Raw genomic sequence first — 23877 nt, forward strand, 5'->3', positions numbered from 1 at the left:
GCAAAAGAGAGGAACAGAGGGAGCACAAATTGCTGGAGGATTGCCTTGTGGGGGCTGCCTGGAAGGTGAGACCACCAGCAGCCTTCCTGGCAGAAAAATGTTTATGGGCACAGGCAACGCACTGCCAATTATTTCATGGTCCTCCAGAAGGGTGGTGGGGCAGAGGCATGCCATCACCAGGGAAGGGAGAGGATGGAGGTGCCCAACTTGGTGTCATGCTCACCTTTGCAGTGCTCTGACTCTTGAGGTTTAGAATACTGCCAGTTTAAATGCTTGTTAATGAGGTTGTTAGGTACACTTAATTATTTGCGGAGCATAATGCTTTTATTATATTTTTTTTGTAGGTCCTTGAGGTGCATGAAAATTTGGACAGGCAGATGCAAGACAACTATGAAGAAGACCTGAGTGAAAAGGAGAAGGCGATTGTTCGTGAAATGTGCAATGTAATAACTCCTTTCAGCAACTCCAGGGGTTTATTTTGTGGCCTTTTGTTAGAAGTATGGAGGAGCAGGGGTCTGCTGCATACAAGACCTGTTTGGTGTGAGATCCACAGGCACAAGGGAAAGGTGGAGGTTCTGCTGACCTCCAGTTTGGGTGTTAGTAACCCAAGTGCCTCATTTGCTGCATGGAGCAGCCTTTGCTCAGCAGATACTTCCAGCTGTGCTGCCTTCAAGGGTGCAGAGTAGCTGGTCTGTCTGACCGAGAGCTGTGCCAAGGGCTCTCCTGTTAGCAGTTGACTCCGTGTCCTTAGGGACTTGGTTTGGGCTGAGCAGCAACTGGTTGCTATATTTAAAGCTGTACAGCTTGAATGGGTTTGAGCCTAAACCATAAAATGAAATCAGAGGGAGAATATTGATGTCTGAAGCCGTTGAACAGCATCACCGTGTGCTTTTAGCACTGCCAGCATGTTGGGCAACCACACTGTTAACTGGGCTTGCCACATCCTGCACGGTGAGCGTTCATACCAAACCTCTGCTCTGTGGTGTCCGCTGCTGTGGCAGCCGCCTCCAGCCTCAAAGCACCTTGGCCACACTTTGGCTTTGAACAGAGTTTGGGATTTCTGCTAGAACATGGCTTGAGCTGCATGTCGCCTGCAGCTGGGGATGTGCTGTTCAGCAGTACCAGCGGTTCCCCCCTACAGGGAGGAGGATGCTCATGGAACCTTCTCTTTTAGAAATCCATGTTGGACATCAGCCCAAAAGGCATCGTTTAGTGCCTCACAGCAGCAGAGAGGGGCCTAACCCTCTGTTTAAATTCTGAAAACCACCTCAACCCTAACAAGAGGGTGTAAAGAAGTCAAGTATATCTTGCAGAGCTAAACCACTGCAAGGATCCTTGGCAAGGGCTGAGGCACTTGGCTTTGGTTCCTGGATCCCTATCAGCAAAGCCAAAGCCAGAGTAAATGAAGGCCTGCTTTTTAGGATATTTTATCTGCTTAATGCCATGTTCCCTTATAGCCATGCAGGGTGAAAGTTAAAATGCCATAACTTTATCCTCCTGAATGAACTCGTTTGTGTTTGTGTATCATCAGTTGTTTTTTCTTTAAATTTTAATTTTAAATAGATTCAAAGAAGCTATGAAGTGCTTTGCAGTTTCTTATTTTTTAAAAAGCAGCCTTGCTTACCCCAGTGGCCCTATGGTGATAAAATGTATGTTTTTAGAAGGTTATATATATATATATATAATTTTAATAATTATCTTTTTTCACTATCTTTTCTGTTCACGGTAATATTATTTCTGTAAGCATGGCAGAGCTGACCTCCCATTGAACTTAACTTCTGAACCTAGAGTATTGGTTTTATACTATTACCCCAGGCAAAAATGGTTCTAATTTCAAGAGAGACTAATTAGAAAAATGCATCAATTTTTTTCCCTCGGAAACTGGTGCACCGATGCCATCCAGTGGCTCTGCTGAGAATTACAGCCCAGCTCCAGGAAACGGCTTCCTGTGCCTTTCAGACTGCAAATATGAAAATGCTACAATCCATCAGAGGCTTTTTATTTTATTTTATTATTTTTTTTAATGTCTTTTTCTCCCCTACCCCTTTATTTTTTCTTACAGGTTGTCTGGCGAAAGCTGGGTGATGCTGCGAGCTCCAAACCCTCCATCAGGCAACATCTTTCGGGAAACCAGTTCAAGGGTCCCTTGTAGGAACACTGTCCTGGAGGCTGGAAATGATGGATTCTGTGAAGACTACAGAGGCAGAGCTCAGCGTTTCTGGCTGCCTGTTGTTTAGGAGTTGGGCTTGAGGTGTTTTCAGGGTTTCCTTTTTTCTTTTTTTTTTTTTTTTTTTTTTGGTTTTTTTTGTAACAATAGTGTAAATATGGCAGCTAAAGGCCTGATTCCCAGGCTGTGGTGCTCTGGAACTACTGTTCAATGGGTAACCATCCAATAATGCCAGACTTGCATAATTTCTATTGTAGTTCAAACCTGCTTTGTTGTAATGGTCTGTTTGTAGAATTAACTAACTTGAGAGAATTTTTAAGAGGAACAAGAAGAACCCTTAACCCGTGGAGGTCACAGTTTGTATCGCTCCTGTCCACCCAGTTGTCAATGATTCATAGCTGCATTGGCGGCTCCAGGCAGCACCAAGGAAAGAGCAATTTGAATTTGTTGGCTTACTGCCTGCCAGGCTCTGGAGTTGCTAACGCTTCTTTTGGAGGCCCTTATTCTGAAGAATCACATGTGACTGTTTTCACAAGGCGCTGTGTACGATATTGAGTGGCGAGCTAAAACCACAGGTACCACTCCGTACCTCACGTGGTGGCACTCATCATACAAGTGAACAGAAAGGCTTGAGACTCCGTATCAGCTGTTAATGAACTATTTTTAATGAACAAATGACACAAGATTTCTGCAGTCGTAATGTGAATGAACTGAAGTCACTTAGCCACACGCCAGTATTCCCTTTTCTTCTAAAGCTTTTACTACAAAATTATTCAGCGGAAACTGCCATCATCACAGTGCTTATGGTTTTCACAGGATCTTCGAGAGCAGCTCATCTTTCACATAAGGAAGATTTGGGTATTTTTAATGTTCTTGCTGGATGCCTCACCTATACTAGTTCCTGTGTAAGGTAACCCAACAACAACCTTGCAGAGCTGAATAAAATCTCCACAAACACAGGCTGTCGGGTGAGACTACTTCCTGCCATTGAGGCTTTTTGTTAATGATCCAAAACAAGTGGGTTTTTCCTTCTTCTGCTGGTTGTATATAAAACAACGAGACTCATATTTTGCTGTTGTGGAGTAGCTGCTTGTATAGTTGTAAGAACTTGACCCCTTCTTTTCCAAGTTGTCACAGCAGCTGTCTCTGTATTTTATTAGATGTTCTTTCCCAATAGTCCAAGGAAGTGGGGCTTGGTTATTAAAATAATTGGTGTAAAATAATTTTAGAGACAGGCATGTGAAAAGATCAAAGCCTCCTTTTCAAAAGTTGCATCGATTTTAGTGATTTGTTCAAAGATTTAATGACCTCAAACTCCATCACTCCCTTTATTCTCCACAAGAATCAGTCGCAGCTACAGACAGCTGAATTAGCTGGACAGGTTTTTCCTCTTAAATTAATTTGTTCTACCAGCTGAGTTCTTGACTTGTGATATTGTATTAACGGGGAGCGCTGATACAATACCAAGGAGCTCATGCTGCAAGTTATGAAAGGTCATTGGTCCCATGGTATACGATAACATAGCTGCCTGGGTAAAGAATTTGGAGTGTCAGAGCTGAGATCTATAACCAGTAAAAAAACAGAGAAGTGATACAACCCAAATACATAGGAACCAGTAAGAGTAAGCACCACTTCATTATTCATTGCAGAAGCAGAAAAATACCAGTCTAGATGAGTAAGTTGTTTACACAAAAAAACCCACAAAAACCACCCCAAAACACACACATACACACTCACCAGTGGTTTATTTCTTACTACTGCTCAGTCAGCAAACGCTGAGCTAGCTCACTCTAATATTTATATCCAATGTGTCTGAAAGACCCTGTCTAGTGTCTGTCTCCATTAAAACACGGCATCTTTAGAAGATTCCAGATTTCCTCCTCTTTGCTTTTTGTTTTGACCTCGTGTTTCTAGGCACCCATTGGCTACTTGTCTTCCTGTACAATTTATATGTTGAGATTTTCATACCAGAAAAGGTGATGTAAAGCAGAGGCATCATTCTTCCTTAACATCTGATGTCAAAAAGAGGGTTAAATCTATCTGCTTTGAAAGCCCCTTTTTGGTGGCATCTGATGACTGGATTAAGCAGAGAATTTAAGCATGTTTGGAACAAAGTTAATTTACATTAGTGAATTTTAACTAAAGCAATGTAAATGTTGCCAGCACTTGTAGAGAGTTGTCTTGATGACGTGCTTGCTATTTTAGGAGTGTATTAGACTAGCAGGTCCTCTCAACAAGAGCTATACTAATCAGATTACTAGTCTCACCAGCTATGTAATTCTTTTTCAGGTATTCCATGCTATCAAATCTCTCTCAAAATCTATCCAATGACTTCAGGCAAAGCTCATTTTTTTTCCACCTACAAGGGCAACAGTGCTGCAACTAAGGCCCATCAGGGCTGCAAATCCTAAAGAGCCAGTTTGCAGAGTAGCCAGTAGCTGAGCTGAACAGTCTTGATACTTGTAGGGTCTATCCCCTTTCTTTAAGATTCCAATTGGCATCATAAATCTTCAATCTAAGATGTGCATCACTGATTTCACAGAACATGAGAGTGCTGTACATCGGGGTGCTCTTGTTTGGGGGTTTTTAGGCTTGCTACTCTTCATCCTTAGCTCCACTTGAGCTTTTAAGTGTCTTCCTGGGGTAAAATGACACTCAAAGACTTTACGGGATGAACTGTGTGCTGAATTCTCAGTTGTCTAAAAAGATGTTTTATACACATATTTAAATTCACTTACCTCCGCACTAAGTCTTCAGTGGAAACCACCCAAAGAGCTTTGTACATTGATTTGGAAGGGAACATCCCCTGAAACAGCGGCCATTAAGTTGATATCTTTGGGGCAACAATCCAAGTAATTTCTTTAAGAGTGAAGCCCTGGCTTCTGCAATCCTCTGGCAAAAAAAGCATCCACTGTTTACAAATGGACTTTGCTTGCTTAAGGGAAGTAAAATCACATCCTTCACTTTTGTTGGAGCGACTGAAGTGGATGGCATTTCCATAATAGTTCCTGAAATGCTGTGGTGTAACCAGCTTCAGTTGGCTCTTTGCACCTTGATGAGACTGCTGAGCACAAACCTTGTTTGAGAATGGCACATTTTTATCCAAATATTAGATACTAAAAGAAATCAGTGTTAAAGTGACCTTTTATCTTTTTAGAAACTGGGGGGGAAGAGTACTACTGATCTTTTTCGAAGTGCATGACTGTAAAGTGATAAAATTGTATATTTTTCATAATGTGGGGAAAGTCTATTTGTGCTGCTTTAGAAATCAGTTTAAAGTTTGATTTCTGTTAAACCTGTGATCTTACAGCCCTGCTATATTTTCTGTATATGATTTACAAAGAACTGGAAAAGTTAGCACCTGCTGTTGTGTATATAGCAAAATTCTTTAGACCTTAGCACGCGTTTTTACCTATTATTGAACCACTCTGGCTTTTTTGGGGAGGGAAAGTAATAGTACAGATTTTTTTGATAATGTGTGTAAAACATTCATTTGAAATATTTTAGTAAAAATGAAGTAAGAGATTGTGATAGTGTATACTTCTAGTTGAATAAAATACATTCTTTTTAAATAAACTGATGAATAAGATTTGGGAGACCACTGCTGAAACCTCTTGCAGTAAGTACCATAGTTATGCATTCTGAACTAATATGAAAAACCTGGAAATCCACTAAATTCAGAAGCAATTTTATTTGAGTAGATGTGAACAAAGTAGTCTCATTTATAACCAGGATGTACATCACAGTAGGTTGTTACATTCAGACTTTCACACTTAGAAAATATATATATTATGTACAGGAATTTGCAAATAGGTGTAAACATACAATACTTTAAGATACCAGTACATTCCAAACCAAAAATATCAGCAAGGCAAACACCTCAAAATGATTCCAGTCAGCTAGCATCAGAATCTCTCTTAAATAAAGTAGCTTTTATGTTTAACATCTCATTTTTTTAATTATTACTAAAAACGAAGTTTCTTGCCATAGATGAAATTTCATGGTATCTGGCTATTTTGATACTCAAAAATAGGCACCGATTTCTAGAAGGAAATTTTCTTCTTACTGATATAATTGAGCCAATATGGCTGGTTTTGCCAGTACAAAGTAATCGAGTGCTGGAATAACTCAAGACGAATTAAACTTAAGTCAAATGTATAAAGTTAGAATAGATACTGCAAAGCTGATTAAAATCTAGAAGCCTATATAACTCACCATAAACAAAACTGCAAACAGATCAGCTATATTTTCATTTCACCGCCTCATTTCTTCATCTAAATTATACAAATTACCCTCCTCTTCATCTTTACAAAGTAGGTCTTGGCCAGCTACTCCTGCCTAGTCAACATAAAGGGATATCGTGCAAATTACCTCATGCTATCTCATCCACGTAGCACGTCCAAGTCCTGCTACAGGTGGCATACCAGGTGGTGGAATTGGAGGTGGCACAGGTGGTTGTCCACCTGGGGGAACAGCAGGTGGGGGGTAACTAGCTGGTGGCATTCCCAGCCCTGGAGGTGGATGAGGTGGCACTGCATGTGTTGGAGGCAGTCTCGGAGGTGGAAAATTAGGGTTGTATGTAGGTGGAGGAGGATATCCTGGAGTAGGAGGTGGAATATTGGGTGGGGGGAATGAAGTAGGGGGTGGAGGTGGAACTGGTGGTGGAGGGTTGGGAGGATAGACATGAGGATGATATGGTAGATGAGCTGGTGGTCCGTAGGCTGGTGGTAAAGCTCCATAAGTTTCTGTTTTCATCATTGACTGAAGACTTTGATAACCCTCCCCTGACATATAAGAATTTGTAGTAGACATCCCTGTAATATAACTGGTGGGGGGTGGGGGCGGGGGACGATGCGGCAGAGGTGGAGGTTGATGTACGGGGGCAGGATGAGCAGGGGGAGGAATCTGGACCTTTGGCATATCTACTGAGTCCACAGTAGTAGATTGCTCTGCCTCTCCCATGGAAACTGCAGTTGTCAAAGGAGGCTTGCGCTCTGGAAAACAAAATTTCACGTATTGTTTTAAAGGACAGTGGCAATAACAGCGTCTGAATACTTCATACTTTTCTTCCAGTTAGCATATCAAAGGAGGACTCAATTCCCTAGGTCTCCGAATGCCATATGATATCTAGTCAGGTCTTATATCACTAGAATACAACTAAGCTGCATAACAAAGCTCCAAGTTCAACTTTTCCCATTCTAAAAGTTAAATACATCTTCCATTTTTGTTACTATTTTCTTATAATTTTAATATTGTTCTACAATCAGCAGAACTTAGCAGACTGAATGGACAGAATCACAACTCGCAGATTTAAAAATCATGGGACCCGAGATGCCAAAAAAATCTTTTGATCAGTGCTTCAACCTTCTCTAGTCCAGGCCTCTTTGCTACCTCTTATACTCCAGGTGGCCTGGGATTACCCTCTGCACTGCATTTGCCTTTCATGTTGGGAAATACTATTTGAGAATACAGGCCAAAGTCTCAGGTCTTTAACACTCAGTTCTAAACCTGTTTACCAAATAAAAGAAAAAAGAAAACTGGAGGGTAAGTGCAATAGATTGCATGGGTCATGAAATCTGACCAGCTTTGTTCCACTGATTAGTTTCAGGGAACTCAGTACCTGACAGTCTGGGGAAGCTCATAAAATGGTCAGAATTGTACAGAATTATACTTGGCCCATTTCTTTAAATAAGAATCTTAATTTTTTTTTCAGACATTATAAAAAAATACCATAACAAGAAGACTGACCTAACGGCAACATCTCAGCAAGAGTGAGTATTAAAATGCCCAACAATAAAGAGTTTAGGGCATCTTGACATCCATCTTGCTTGTATATATAAAGGCATCTACAACACTGTTCAGTAAGAAAAGTTATTCAGAAGCCAATACAGAGCAGTCATATCCAATAAGTAAACTGCCAATGCTAAACAGAATTTGAAGTAAATCCACCTTCTAGTACTTCTGTTCACTTGGTCAATAAAAATTCTTAGTTTTCATTTGATTTTTCCTCAGAGCCCCAAAGGACAAGAGTTGGCCTCTAAAGATGGTTCTTAAAATGTTCCAGTGCTTATATAATGATTTGCTTGTATAAGCAAATTCTAAGAGGAAAATTTTAGGTAATAAAGGAAACAAATTTGTTATCTGCCTAAATAGGATTTAACTTGTCTAAGCAGTCATAACATTAACAGCAAAATTGTCATCTACATAATTAGATCATGCAAGGTGGGTATGCTGGCTGTGGTACCTGTGATTTCAATGACTTCTAGTTCATGAATTATAGCAGACAGTAACTTCCCTATTTGCTCATTTTCAGAATCATTCTGGATGCAAGATGTGTATTCCAGATTTAACAACTGAAGGAATAATGAACATGATATTTAGAAGAACCCCTTCATTCTTAATTAGATTTTAACCAATGGGAAAAAACAGTTGCACTATATTTCAGAGCACTGTTTTTCTCTCTTGTAATTCCCTGTTCGAAGCTGTGATCTTACAGTTACTTTATGGACCTTGCTCTATAAAATATTTATGTCATATTTATGGGTCACTGGAAGGACAGCTAACGCATCAAGGCGCTGGAAGCACATTTTTACAACAGTACAGTTTATTTTGCAAACATAAGGCATGTGCACAGTGTTAAAGTTCTCTGGCAGATGAAAGTCCTCTTTTGGGACACAGCAAAGAAAGTATCTCCTTTCTTGTTCAGAAGTTACATACCTGCAGAATTTCTACATGGAAGACTTCCATAGGTCATTTGGAAGATACTCTAGTAATATAATATGGCACCTGCCATTCTTTTGAGAACATAAGTACCTTTTTGCCTGCTAGTGACCATTAGATTTAATCTTCAAGGCCTTTAACAGTCACAGCTTCATCTGGCCTTTGTCCAGCTAGCATACTGATGTTTCCATAATAAGTTTTTTTGCTTCAGTCTGGAAAAGCCTGTGCTACTAAGATGAAATTCCTCTTGCAGCTTATCTACCTAATGCTTTTACTTGCCAAGCTGATTAATCATGGCAACAACCCCTCCCCCGATACTGCTACCACCCTCTGAATTAAAAGCAAGACAATAACTGCAGGACTAAATGTGGTTTAGAACATAAAAGCTTACCTGGAGGCGGATGTGCAGGAGGTATTGGTGGATGTGAAGTTTCAATTTTAGGAATTTTAGATGGTGGTGGTGGTTCTAAAAAACAGTTGGAAATGCCTAATTGGCTATTGTTCTGCAATATTTTCTGAAGTCCATCACTAGTCTCACACTAATGATTATCATATCATATATTACACTATGCAAAAGTACAGTGGAAATCCTATACACTGTGTATGTTTAATAATGAAAATTAAAATCAAGACCTTTCTATAAATAAAGTGGCTTCAAGTATAACTCACATCTTCCAAAAGAACACATGCCTACAAATTCAAGCTATGTATTTTGTAACTAGAGACGAATTGTTCCAATAACACTATGAATGCGCAGATGAGGACACATACATCTTCTAGCACAAAACTGTAACTTACAAATAGTTAAAACAAACCTCAAGAGAAGCTGAACTATGCTCTGAGAGGGGAACGTGTCTAGAAACCAAACAAAACTGCAATTGCACAAGAGAGAGGAGGGAGAATAAACAGCTCTCTGGAATCTATCTGCAGAGCCAGAGAGGGAGAAGTGCCAAACTTACTTAGGAAAAGGTTACAGAATCACATCCCAGCTATCCTCAAATACATGGTTCCAAATTAGCAGAATGAAAAACAACACAAAACAAAAACCACAAAACCACAAAACACCAACAAACGAACAAAATAACTAGATGTGACCACTGCAGCAAAGTATTTCTTAAGCTAGACTATATATGGAGATACAAAATGCCTTTTACTGGCAGCCATGCCAACAACCAATTGCAAATCCCACTGATTACCAACAGACTTCTTATTAATTAAGCTATTTAAAGTCATGGTACCTTCAGTCACTTCAAGGTCCCACAGCTTGCTGAAGAACTACACCAAATGATGGAGTTTTTAAGCTGAGAGCTGAATAGTTTAGCTTCTACTTTAAGTTTGACTTCTACTGAATAGACTGTATTAAGGGACTCTTGATCCACCAGTTACACTCTGTTTTTTCAAGTTTTGCAGTTAGGAACATTTTAAAAATAGTTACAGTATATATTTAAATATGCACTATTAGGATCAGAATAGTTTAGAACTGCCAAGCCTGTAAGCAAACAAACTAAGGACACGGTAGCAAATGACTTAGTCTGGTTAAAACAGTAAAATGAAAGCAATATGAATAGAGCATTAACATTCACCTGCTGTCTTTGTTTCTTCTTTTGGAGATACAGCCTGTTACAAAAAAATAAGAAAAAGGATGGAAATAAGACCACTGCAAAACATAAAGCATTTTAAAATGGTAACAAGAGTGCAAAATAGGAAACAGAGCCTGCTGAAGAGCTTTTGTACAGATCTGACTAAACCAGAACCTGTTTCCAACTCAGAACCAGTTTCTTCCTCCCTCCCCTAAAAGTAGGCAGGACAAACCCTTTATTTGTTCCTATACTTTCATTAGGAGGCTAATAATATCCCATCTCTTTAGACAGATGCAAACCAAACACTGAACAATGTCAAATCACATTGGGAAAGCCCAACTTAACTTTCAGAATGAAAAGACTGAAAAAATATAATAGTAGCTATTTTGGATACAGCATTTCCCGCTGTTGTCACTGTTGAGTATGACATCTTGTTTATTTACCATCCACTGCATATACATCATGGCCTGCTATACTGCTCACTAAGCTGAAAGCAAGAGACTTGGCCTCTGTTCCTGATTCTGCTTTCATCTGTCATTCAACCTTTGCCAAAATCACTTCAGGCCTTCAGGTTTTATTCACAGGGAAAAGAAAGCAGTGGAAGTGTTGCTTGGTGTAAAACATTTCAGAAGCCTTCAGATGGAGAGCACTGTATAGAAGCCAAACGTTACACCAGAAAATTCATGCATACTGAGCAAAACCCATAAAGCCTCACATCATCCTTCCAATCACAAGTTTGTTGTTGTTGCTGCTTGTGTGTTTTGTTAAAGAATCACAGACAAGGGATTAAGAAAAATCTTTCCATTTTACTTAGTCTGAGATGGCTACTTGATGGTCTTTGAGAAAAAAAGGAAACTCAACTGAAATTTTAAGTACAACAAGTTTAGTTACAAATGCATTTAGAATTAATAATAAAAGTCAGAGGGATCCGGTACATGGTTTCTCTGTCATTTCAATGAAAGGTGTTTTTTCAAAGGGACTATTTACCTCTAGTGGCTTTACCTTCATCAATTGATGCTCAGTTCCCATTGCTTTACTTTCTGCAGCAAGAATGGACTTGCATTTCACTTCAATTTGAACAATGAATTTTTCTTAAATTTTGATGGATATTCTCAAGATTTCTGCTGTGTAGAAAAGTACTAACGGTCTGCTTGAGGCTACCTCATTCTTCAACAGACATTTCAATTCACCTTGAGCCACTTTCTAGCTGCTTCCCTACTTTTTAAGGATAATCTTTATCTTCCCATTCCAAACATACATAATTTCCTTGGTGACTCTCTCGGATTCGTCTGCTGCCTCTGTTTTGCTTGGGCAACCTTTTCTTGATTTTCTAGCACTAAATTCCTTGTCTGTAAAACTGAATGCAAACATCCAATCTCCCTGCAATTTATAACAGAAGCACTACCTGCAACATCTCCAAAAAACACTCATTCTACGAAGTCAGTTGATCACTTCAAGAGGCAATCAATTCGGTTACTGTACATTTGTTAACACAGAGTGATGTTCAGAAGATATCATGGAAGTATACTGTTAGGACAGAACAAGCAAATGGTGCCAAATAGCTCACGTGAAAGAAAAATAAACATTAGTTTAAACTGTATTTATGTTAAAAAAAATATTAAAATCAAGAAGCAACAGCAACAAAAAAAAAAAAAAATCAAGAAGAAACAAAATCAAAGCTTGTAAGAATCTAAATAACTTCTCTATTAATGGCAACTGATAAAATAAAAATACAGATGAGCTTTTTTTTGGTCTTTCTACTGCCTTGTAGTTTGTATTACTCCAGTCATGACATTCCAGGGTCAACATTACCAATTTATTAGCACGCTGATCACTATTTAATACTTTCATAATAAGGTCATACCACAATGGAACTGTTCTTTTAGTGCCGTTTCTATATGTATTAAAATCAATCCCACTCACAACTTTTAGTTTAATCAAACTAAATATACTATTTACATCTAATGATTCACCAGCATAGTTTTAGTGAAGTCAACTGAACTTTCAAGTGCTCTTTACCACCAGAGATGCAGAGGATGTGCAGATGCTTTTGACATCTGGTACGGGTCTGCAAGTCATAGGCTGATGCCTCAGCTGCTTGAAAGTATCCTGGCTCAGCCCAAGGTAATGGAGTTGTAAGAGTTCATGTAAATGGAAAATCTGGCCTCCAGGAACAAAGTGTATTTATGTTCTGTACAAACCGAAGGAGGCATGATGCAAAACCCTATTTATAGAAGAAGGCAAACATTTTAAATAAGGTTTATGGTACATCTGACTGAAGAATATTTCAGAAGCGATCTTTCAAACACCACACATCTTATTCTCCTAGACTGCTTTCTGGAGGAAGAATTATTTCAGATATCACATTTGCTTTTCATGCTAGTCTACAAAACTCCTCCTGTGAGCCACCCTTCACGTTATATTTGTTCTGGATGCCTACAGTGTACCAGGACTTAGCTTTTTATCTGTACCATTTACTTCCTTAATTATTAGGTGGTGGACCTCAAACTCTTAAGAAAATGCAGGCTGATCTAAGGGCTTGACTGGAGGCAATCTTAAACAATGACAGATACTATCTATGCAAAAGGCATCACTTTTTTACCACGAGGTACTTCAATCACACATGGGATGGCGTGAAATCACTAGCACTATAGAGGTAGAGCCTTCACATGAATGAACAGTTCATAAGAGCTTACAATCAGATTGATACACATAGAAAAATCGAAATTGTTATTTAGAGCTTCTGATGTGCCAAAGTGTCCTACACAAGAAAAGAGTTCCCTGCACTAAAGACCTGACAACCCAAGCTGAGTGTTGTACTGATGGCAGAAAAATGATGAAAAGAAATGCATACTGCCTATAAAGAGATCTACCAATTTTCAAGCTAATTTTTATCAGCTTTCTATCCTGAACATCTCTAAAGTTCAGTGCAAGAACTATCTATTTCAGCATAGATTTTTTTTCCCTCTAGTAGTAAGCTGTATCTTGTAACCGAAAGACCGAGGCTTTAGAGAGTTGCATTTTTCTCTCTTTTTTGGGAGGCTGCTATCATGAAGATGCTGCACACTTCCATTTCATTTCATTTCATCATTTGTTGCTTCTTCCTGTTTTCCTTTTTTTTTTATTTTTTTTTCTCCTTTCCCTTGATGTCTATTCTCTAGTTTGGCCATGCATTTTAATTCAAGTTAGAACAAAATCTATAAAAGCTATACAAACTTTACTTCCTAAATGAACCTGTTCCAAAGCTTTTTCTTCTGAAAACACTCTTCTTACTAAGTACACACAAGCAGATTTGGGTTACACTTTAACACTTTCTTTCTTTCTTTCTTGCTAAGTCAAAACAAAACAAAAAAAGCCACAAATACAGAAAGTGTAGATTAAGGTCTGGAAGCTTCATTTGTACTTGATGAGTGTGGAAAAGCACTCAGAGTACTTGTGATATCCAACTGCTCATGTACTTTCTCATTTTCAATTATGAGGTGATAAAACAGACAAAGTGAGACTTTAATGTATGATGAATTTATAGGCTTCTATTGTTATTAGATTATTTTGAAAGAGAACTTTTCTAAGAATTTTGACATAGTTTTTGGAAGCCACCATTCTCTTAAATTTGTAATCAAAGGCCAAAAAGTCAAACAATGTCTTCATCAGCATTGTGCGCATCTCTACATTCAGGTATGGCACAAGAGATCTTGCCTAAATCAAGCCCGCTTGATAGCAAAACCAACAAGATTTCATAGCACAGAACCACAGAGAGTCAGACTCACACTGACTTAAAAGTTTCTCCACAGGTTTTGCCTCGAGTGGAACGAGAATGTGCTGTGCCAAAAGGGTAAAACCTGCTCTACACTAACACACTTGCCAAATAACCAACAGAAATCTACCATACAAAGTTAATCACCAATCTCCTTCTTAAAGCAAACAGAAGTCTGCTGCACACCGCAGCCTTTAAATCAAACGGATGTCAGATCAACCTGAGAGGAAAACGCAAGTTAACGTTCAAAGTTCAACTTACTGCTGGTCTTTTAATCTGCCTAGGAGGACTTGACTGGGGAGATGGCTTTTTAGATTGCTGCGCTTGTGTTTGCTGCTGTTGCTGCTGTTGCTGTGCTGACTGTTGCGACTCTTTTTGCTGCTGCGTCTGCGATTGCTCTGAGCCCTGTGATTGCTGCGATTGCTGTACCGTGGGGGCCTGGGGTGTAGATTGAAGAGATGGTGGCTGCTGCAGCTGGTGAGGAGTGTGATGAGGCATTTGTTGTTTTCCCTGTGAGTATAGATCCAGGATCTGGTGACAGATGTCTTAAAAAAAAAAAAAAAAATCCAAAAGATTATATACCCATAATGTACCAGTATACCTTTAACACACAATAATCTTTTTACTGGACATCAACTTTGGAAAAACATATTGTAAACATCACTCATTGTTATTATGACCACAGATTTGATTTTTTTAAAACCAGATATTTTCAATTTATACTGGCATTTCTGAGTTTCTTCTGCCTATGCTAAACAATACATAGATCTATAGTCATACCTTGCAGAAGAACAACAAAGTGTCTTGGTGTTAATATACCATATGTCATTACTGTGTGCTTGGAGAACCAGGTAACAGTGGAACAACAGGATAGTAATATAGTAAGAAAATGAGTAAAAGAAGATTACATATTAAAACATATACATCAGGTTAGGCCAGTCAAAAAAGTTTCAGGAAACTAAGCAAAGGACTAGTACTACGTTCTTCTTCCAACATGTTAGGAGCTAAAAGTCTGTCAGAAAACATGTAGGACAACTTGATAATCAGGCTCAAGAGCAGCACTCGCATAAAAGAAAACCTCCGTAGAAAAGCTACATGAGTTCTTTCAGTGAACATTCACTGACACAGCAGCAAAAACTAAAGAGACTCCCATGCTATAACCCTCTTTGGCAGGGATTCAAAAGAGATCGATCTGAACCAACTCTGAAAAAAAGCCAGGATACAAACAGAACAAGTAACCATTTCAGAAATCATCAGAACTGCTTGAACTTGGAGGTTCAAAGAGCAACAAAGGCTAAATCACCTGAACTGCAACACATACTGTTTTGTTTAAAACTTCCTGAGACCCAGACTCCAAACTGTGACAAGCATCAGTTTTTAAGGAAGGTTTCTAAAGCAATTTATGGAACTAGAAGTTTGCTTATCCTAACATCTGTACCAGGTAAGTTAGTAAAAACTTTTATTATAAAGACAAATTAGTGGCCACATAACCACAATTTACTTAACAAGGTTCAAGAGAGGCCCTGCTTTATTTTATGAACTTCCTGAGGTTCTCTCAAAAGGGCAAGCAGCAGCTCAGTATAAACAATATACACACAAAAAGCGAATAGTGTTAAGATATCTCTATCGATGAAAAAGATCCATAATTCATCCCCTATTATCTACTCCTCAGTTGTGATACACTACAAAATGTGACTGCTGCCCTAGTATAATTTGGTTAAAGAGGTCAACCATCAATGAGAAAACCACTGGAAACCAGGCTCCACTAGTTCCAGTGTTTGCGTAGCTGCTTATTTAAAACGGGGAGAAGGGAATCATTAAAAAACTTTTTAAAAGAGAAAACATACACCATGACAAGTTAGCAGTTAATTAGCTGTGTTATAAACTAAACAAACAGTAAAGCAAATACTGACTAGAAGACTAATTATGATAACTAAAGATGCTGCCAGACTAAGCCAGTCTTGTAAGTTTAACTGAAAACCTGGTTAATGAATAACATGTATGTCCTGAGTTATATACACAGTTGTTTTGACTAAAACCCAGATAGAAAGCAATTTGCATTCACCAATGACCTAGATGACACAGTTAAAGGAAATACTCTTCTGTTTGTGGCAAATGTTTTTCATACCTTCCAGCACATCAACGGGAACATCTTGTACAAATTGCTCCCACCATCGCCTGTACATTGGTTTTGATGTCCATTCCTGTATTTCAAACTTACACAAACGGCCTGCTAAGTACATAACTGCAACAGCTATGATCTCAGGTTCCCACTGCAGTGACAGGGTAGTGCAGAGACTGGAGTGTAAAAAACAAAACAAAACAAAACCCTGAAGATAATTCTGATTGTCAAAGTACAAAACTTTAATGTATGGCATTTATAAGTAACGGTATAGAATCCCACCACACTTCAACATCTTAGACAACTTTAATTAAGAGCTTTGTTAAACAAAAGAATTCACAAAACTAAACTGTTTCTGCACTAGTGCTATAATGAAACAAGGTCATTTTATACAGATAATACAGAGGGCCTATGCCTACAGAAGCAGTACACCACAGAGGCACATCAAGTTTGGAGTTTAAAAATAGAAAACCTAACACTATATGGGTGTGAAAGAGAAGGGAAAAGACAGCATTACATTCCAAGTATGGGCAGCTATATTCTACTCTAGTCTCACCTGTAGCGTTAACTAAATACAGCATTCACGTTCATTGCTGCACCAGTGTGCTGTCACTGCACTGCACTGGTTAGGGAATGATGTCCACACTCAGTGGACAGTAAACAGTAAAAATACACAAGAACTATCTCTTAGAACACTGATTTCTTATTATTACTTTCATGAAATTCACTTGGGGGTGTGTTGCAGCTGTGTAAGAACAGAAGGCCCTACTCTAAAGGCCTGTAGTGCAAAGAACAGAATTATTTTACCAGGATCCCAGAAAACAAGTACACTTTAATATGGCAGCTTCTCAAGAACAGAGATAAGTATTATTTGCAACAATCACTCCAACTTAATACTATTGTCTTCCTGAAGTACATTTTCTTTAATTATTACACTTCTTGAATTATTGAACACCATCCAATTCCAAGTACAGTAGTGCCCATAGTTTGATGGTTATATAACAAAAATTTTCCCTGATGAACTTAACAGTGATAGTCAAGCCTGTAAGATCACCACATGCAAGGCTGACAGCAGCTGAAGTAAACATCTCTTGACATTCAAATATGGCGAGTGACCTTTTGCTCAAATTAATTTGGAGAGTTTAGGTGATATCTACAGAATTTGGACCCACATTGGGCTACTTCACACTAGGCATATGAATACAAGTGCACCTCTTTTATAATGGTGTTCTATAGGTATGACTGAAAGCAATGTACTTTGCATTTCTAAATAGTCAGGCCACTTACAACATTTTCTTAAGAGTTTGGTATGGAAATGAAAAATTACATTTAATCGTCCTTGGGAAATTAGCTTCCCCATCTCTGCAGAATCCTCCTCCACAAGACTAAAGTGCATTGAGGGTTTTTTGTTTCTTTTCAATACCACACTACACATGAAAAGTGCTTCTACACACACTCCTGCTAATTGATGTGATCCTTGTATTGCAAATCCATTATTCGAGAAATTGTAAATCTAGCATTAAAACTGTATTCCTCACTGAATGTAATGGCTAGTTTACAATTACCAGAGTATCACTTTAAAAACAAACTTGACCAACATAAAGGAACTGGGAAGTAATTTCTTTTTGCAGAATGTGTCACATCTCAGACTGGGCAAGACGCCAGCTTCTGTCCTAGAGGTCTATAATTTGATTTGGCCTGCTCAAACAGTAACTTTTTTTTTTTTAACTGCAGCAATAAATCATTACCACAAAACTACAAAGGTCTTAATGGTCTATTTCTACACTCATCCTAGATTCCCTGTTCAATGGAACTATCATGGGAACGATGGAAAGAAAAAGTGATGAACACGATCAAGTAAACATATAGCATATAGAAAACATAAAAAGCATTTGCCAAAGAAATATCTAATCCCAGAATAAAACAACAGTAACTATTTCATTTTCAAAAGGTTTCCCAGAAGTATCTTACCTGTCATTGACAAATGTCCATGCCATTTGAACCAGTTTTTGAATTTTATTTTTGTCTCCTGAAAAACAACCAGAAAAGTTGTAAGGAATAAAGTTATTAGGAAGGACAAATAGTTTGGAATAGAATACTCTTGCACTGCTAGTGTAAACTAAGTTCTGAAAATTAATAACAGGCATTACTGCCTCACCCTGTAATATTTTACCTTTGAGTTGTTTGGCATACTTGAGAAGAAATTGGTACGGATGTTCCACTTGCAAATCAAACTTTATTGTTTGTAGTAAGATTCTTTCAAGGACCATCACTTCTTCCTGGAGAAAGTAACAAGGCAATCACAATATTATTCCTTCTTTTACTCACAAATATTTTATGCTAGTATAGAGCATGACTACAGAGCATCTCCAGGCAAATGTGTTTGCCTGCTTTTGCTTGACAAGGTTTTGTCTCCAAGGAGAACAGAAATTTCTACAGCTTGAAACATTATTTTAAACCCAGATACTTTTTGTTCACATTTATTTGGGGCAGGAGAGGAGATGTGGTGCTTAAAATTCCTTTTCCTCCATGGAGGAAAGAACTGAACCAGACAGAGCATAAAAGTGCCAAATACGCAAAATCACAACAAAAAGGTAAGCTCTCACTACATCATTTCTTTCCCGAGTTTCAGTTCTTTCGGCTATCTACAACAAGCAAATTTTGAGAAAAGCATAGTTTTGCAAAGCCAAATACTCTAAACAGGAAACTTCAACCCTTATGAGATGTAGTTCTCTTTCTTTAGTTTTGTTTTTAATTGCTTCCTAAAATGACATCAAGACTGTCAAATACGATTTATGTCTTGATGACATTTCTAGCTGGAATCACTAAAATCTGGAATCACTTAAATTTACTTGAATTTGCAAAATGACATCAGAATTTACATGAAATAAAATGTAAACTTTTTATACAAAGAATTATCCAGTAGGGTCCCAAGGCTACTTGTATTAGTAGGAATTATTTTTGTAGTTACTGATCACATTAGCCAAAAAAGCATGCTCACCATATAATTTAATTTCGAACAACTGAAAATCAGCCAGTACTTTAATGAATGTATGTCGCGTTGCTGGAGTACAATAGGATGAAATCAATGTCAACGTGAGTATTTTTACCTTTGGGTCATCTCCAAACTGTCCAAACTGTACATCATTTAGCAAACTACGAGCTGTTTTAATTATATCTTTACATTTCTTAGGTGTTTCTTCAACTTTTCCTGCTAGGAAGAGACAACAGGCTCCTGTCACCTAAAAAAAGAAAGTGCTTTCAAACAGTTGTCTGCATATAGATACGCAATACAGCATCGTGTTGTAAAAGCGCTGTCACTTTCCATTAACAGTTCTGCAGAAGTTTCCCAGGAAAGACTTAATAAGCATATTAATTTCTAATTTTACTACAGTGTTAATTTAAACTTTTACTTTCTCAAAGGAAAAATACATAACCTGGAGGACAGTCTGTTTTATGCAACTTTATTTAAAGGTCAGAAACCCAAAGCTGAATTTGTCCTGGTTCAGCACTGTTTGTCAAACAGTTTTGAGATGGTATTACACTTTTTTTCTTTTAGCCAGTTCAGGAGTGCCAGAACTACAGTTGTTAGTCTTTCTAAAGAATAGTGTCAGCAAGACGTAACTACAACGGCAACATAAATATATTTCTAAAAAAACCAGAAATTTGTAAACAAGCAAGAACAGTGTATTTTAAGATGCAATGATTAAAAGATAAAACGCTTATTTTTAGTCAGAGTGGTGGCCAGCAGTAGTACCCAAGTAACATAATCATTTCAAATAGACCATGGCTAGTACAATCACTCTATTAAATCATCAGTATTGGAAATACTTACATATCTTGGGAATTGTTTGAAGGAATGAAACATATAAAACCGATGGAAATAAATTATTCCAGTTGCTAGAGTATCATAATGTCTGCGGGGCAGATTAAGGACTTTCAAACAGAGAATAAAACAAATTTAAAGCCAAACACGCACAGAAGAAAAGAAACATTCCGCTGTAACAAGTACCTCAAGTAATTGTCTGCTCATTCAGTTAGAAAACACTGCAAATACTACGATTCAGCCCAGATGCAGTTGATACCTAAAGCATTTATTGGAAATGTGCACAGTCCCGATCATGTTTACAGGAGGATTCACGCAAGGTCAACCTCATGTTAAACCAGACCTGCTTCAGAGAAAGTCAAAACCAGCAGCAGGTGCAGGAAGGAAGAGAACAATTATCACTTCACCTTAAAGTGTTGGTGCAGAGCAAACTCACTAACTATTCACAACTACAAATGCAAATAAAATCTGAACATGCTCTTTTCTCCTTAAGGATTAAGAAGAAGAGTAAACTTTCATTTTCACCAGGTTTTAGTAAACAAAAAAACTGAGGAGCTTAAAAAAGCATACAAATACAGGAAGCAAAAAGTTTAAGTGGCAGTCTGTGAGAGAGCTGGACAGTGGGGACAACTTACTAGTTTATACAAAGTTTAAGTGGCAGTCTGTGAGAGAGCTGGACAGTGGGGACAACTTACTAGTTTATACAAAGTTGTAGGTCCCAATCTAAACAAGCAAAAAATACACCAAAAACAAGACTGGGGAGGTAGAGGTTAGAAGTCTCAGAGGCAAAGCATATAGAAAAATTAACGCAAAATTCACAATTTGAGAAGTTATGCAGATCCATGTAATAAGAGACCAAGTTTCATAACTGCCAAAAGTTATTCTTAATTGGCACATTTGCATCCCCTTACTTCTCTGTTGCCAAAGCAGTTCAGTTGAAAATTTATTTATCCAATGAACAGATGAAAACAGTGTAGGAACGTGTTACAGCAAAAGGCAAGTGAATTTCAAAACATTTTTGATCAATTATTAAGAAACATTTGAACAGCTAAGCACATAACATTTCTTGTACATCCCCATTCATAAAGCCATTTCATATCAATATGGGTTGAAAGGATACAGCCCTAAACGTGTTCCCACATCGAATATGAATCTGGCCCCCTCCCTGCGGTATCGTGCCTCAGTAGCTGGATCAAGCCCTTCTAGCTGGGATGGTGTATGTGCCAAGTCTTTCTTATCCCAGTACCAACATGGCTTTGTATGGTCCAGGTTTGCCAAGTTTACAGAAGGGCTGGAATTTTCTTTATTCTCCTTCATTTATTAAAACAGAATTGTTCTTGCTTGTTAAGTTTTCAAAAAGGAAATCTTCAGATAGTTGCTTCAGAACCTTTAAGAAACAAAAAAGTGATTTATTTACAAATAGAGTGGACTTTCCCCCTCCCCGCTGTGCTCAAAGATGAGGAAAGAGGAATAGTATTTAACTTTTTCCATGCTCAAATGCAAGCAATATTTCACCCTGCCCTTATCCTCCCCATACAGTGCAAATTTAATTCAAAGAAACAGACATTGGTTATCTTTGCTATGAGCTGTTCAAAAAAGAAACTTCAAGGATGCATTATCAACAATATCTGCTGCTTCTTAGTAGAACAACTTTAACCTACTTCATCCACAAAATAAGGAAAAACAATGCGGTGATGGTGGCAGCAAGATTTGAAAAGTTGTGGAGAGGGGAGAAACCAAGTCACTATTCATAACTGGGAAACATATTGGTCAATTCAGTCTGAATGACAATTTAAATACCCAGCTGGTCTCCCAAATACCCAAGTGGTAAGACAGCAGCAACCACCTGGCAAAAGGCTTTGCCAAGTGCTCTGTATTACTATTACTTGAAGAAAAAAGGGTAACAGAAGTTGTGGTTTTTCACATAACAAGATTAAGACGTGAATCTCTAGGATAATGTGCCATCTAAAATCGTCCCCAAATCAAGGCAGTGGATTACACTCGAAGAGTGTGCCACTCTCCTCTGTTGACAAGCACTTTGCACATGCATATTCATACCACAAAGCTCTGTAGATACGTTTCTGGTGTTTGAGTTGTGACTGATGTTCAGTCATGCCTCAATTTAAAGGGAGAAAGAAGTTTCTCCTGCTGTCTTCATATCTTCCAGGTACAAAACTACTCTTACTGTAATTCAATAAACTACAGATACTATACAGAAATTACTACCATCATCTGCAAAGGTTTGCATAACAAATTGTGATTAATACATGATGCAATATATTTGTTCTAAGCAAAACAGTCAGAGGAAGACCCAAACATGAAACTCTTAAAATTAAGCTGTTAATTTTCCAGATGTTTCCCTTCTGAAAAAGGAAGAAAGATCACATGAAGTATTAAAAAAAAAAAAAATAAATGCCTGCAATCAGCATCACACTCAACTTCAAAAAGTTTCTCTTTTTCAGAATAAATGAAACGGTCTCTGTTTCACATCGGTTTTGGAAGAACCTTCATAACTAATGGTACCAGTGATGAACCAATCCAAACTGTGTCACAAATAAGTAAACGTCTACTTAAAAGAATCTCCAAAGCCAAACGATTAGCTCTGTCCCAAGAGCACACAATCCCACCGTGTTTACCAAAAAAGCGCAGGTTTTAGAGCTGTTCTTTTTCTTTAAAAGCAATCCCGCTTCCTAACGCTCTAAAAGAGTTTAAAAACCCCATCGCCCAAGCGACGAGACCTGCTTATATAAGCAGAAAACACATTTCCAAATACCAAACCGGGAACAAAATCCATCAACCCGAAAAGCTCCGAAACAACTCCCTCAAGCATCTTGATCCAAAGAGTGACGAGCAAAAAGAATAATGAAAGTTTCCCTTCCGCCTTTCCACGCGCCCCATTAACACACAGAAGATTTCAGGAGCTCGGTCCCGGCTTTTTTACCCTCGACCTTACACGGGCCGGCCGGCCGAGAGCCCAGCTCCGTCACCTCCAGCCCCCGAACCGGCGGGAGCTGCTCAGCTCCTTCCCGCCGCGGCCCGCCCGCCGCAGACGAAGCTGCCGGTGCCCGGGGAGGCGCTCGCTCCCCACCCCGGCCTCCCCGCTCCCTTCTCCTTTTCCCCGGGCCCTGGCGCTTACCAGTGGGAGGCCCACGAAGGCGGGCGGCCCCAGCCCTAGGCGCCCCGAGACTCCGCGCGGCCCCGGCGCACTCACCGGCCGCGCGGGAGAGGAAACCCCACTGGAGCGCGAAGTCTCTACGGACAGCACAGCCTCCGCGCCCTGCGCGCCGCCATCTTGGGAACCAGGCCAGGCCGCTCGCTGCGTCATCACGTCGGCGTTACAGGAGACGGGGCTCCTGCTGCCCGACGGCCAATGAGAAGCAAGAACCTCCACCCCACGGCCAATCCTGTTTCCTTAAGCAGCTGCTAAAACTCGAGCAGCAGGCGGGCGACGTGCTCCCGTAGCTTTGAAGCACGCCAATCAGAAAGAGGGAGAGAGAAGATTGCAAGTTGTGGGAGCCAGTAGGAAGCTAAAGGCATGGGTTAAACCTCAGCCAATGAGGGAGCGGCCATGCCCCTTTTTTTTTTTTTAAGACCGGTAGACAAGACGAAGGGGTGGTCGCTGGGGATTGGCTGTTAGGGGTCCTGGAGGAGGTAGAGCCTTCCGGCTGGACCAATGGCGGCGGGGGGGTGAGGGAGGAGGCGGGGCCA

The 23877-nt window shown here is 39.1% G+C and overlaps 2 protein-coding genes across 3 annotated transcripts in view; one reads left to right on the forward strand and one right to left on the reverse strand.

Annotated features, from left to right (window-relative positions):
• CCDC85C (coiled-coil domain containing 85C) overlaps positions 1–2386 on the forward strand; it is a 113138-nt gene extending 110752 nt beyond the window's left edge. The window contains exons 5-6 of the mRNA XM_080346082.1: positions 345–443; positions 2063–2386. Coding sequence (XP_080202208.1) covers positions 345–443; positions 2063–2152 — 189 coding nt within the window. The 3' untranslated portion in view covers positions 2153–2386. The remainder of the gene's footprint in view (positions 1–344; positions 444–2062) is intronic.
• A 3459-nt stretch (positions 2387–5845) lies between these two features.
• On the reverse strand, positions 5846–23496 carry CCNK (cyclin K). 2 transcript variants are annotated; one of them, XM_080345560.1, is made up of 11 exons: positions 23381–23496; positions 21290–21556; positions 20179–20260; positions 19454–19585; positions 18517–18622; positions 18315–18372; positions 16350–16519; positions 14483–14766; positions 10471–10504; positions 9279–9353; positions 5846–7161 (listed from the first exon to the last, which is right to left on the reverse strand). In XM_080345560.1, exons 2-11 carry the CDS (start codon positions 21484–21486, stop codon positions 6545–6547), a joined length of 1755 nt encoding a protein of 584 aa, XP_080201686.1. In that variant the 5' UTR covers positions 21487–21556; positions 23381–23496; the 3' UTR covers positions 5846–6544. The 2 variants fall into 2 exon arrangements, with proteins under 2 accessions (XP_080201686.1, XP_080201685.1); XM_080345559.1 differs by having other exon boundaries at positions 23306–23493.
• Positions 23497–23877: the final 381 nt, after the last annotated feature.

The sequence above is a fragment of the Nesoenas mayeri genome (assembly GCF_963082525.1).
Source record: "Nesoenas mayeri genome assembly, chromosome: 5".
NCBI classification, from domain to species: domain Eukaryota; kingdom Metazoa; phylum Chordata; class Aves; order Columbiformes; family Columbidae; genus Nesoenas; species Nesoenas mayeri.

Coding starts and splice junctions, on each gene's coding strand:
- CCNK (XM_080345560.1), bottom strand. CDS start 21,486: ATGAAGGAGAATAAAGAAAATTCCAGCCCTTCTGTAAACTTGGCAAAC. Junction 18,373..18,516: donor GTATGCCAAACAACTCAAAG/GTAAAATATTAC, acceptor GTTGTTTTTCAG/GAGACAAAAATAAAATTCAA. Junction 16,520..18,314: donor TGGACATTTGTCAATGACAG/GTAAGATACTTC, acceptor TTTACACTCCAG/TCTCTGCACTACCCTGTCAC.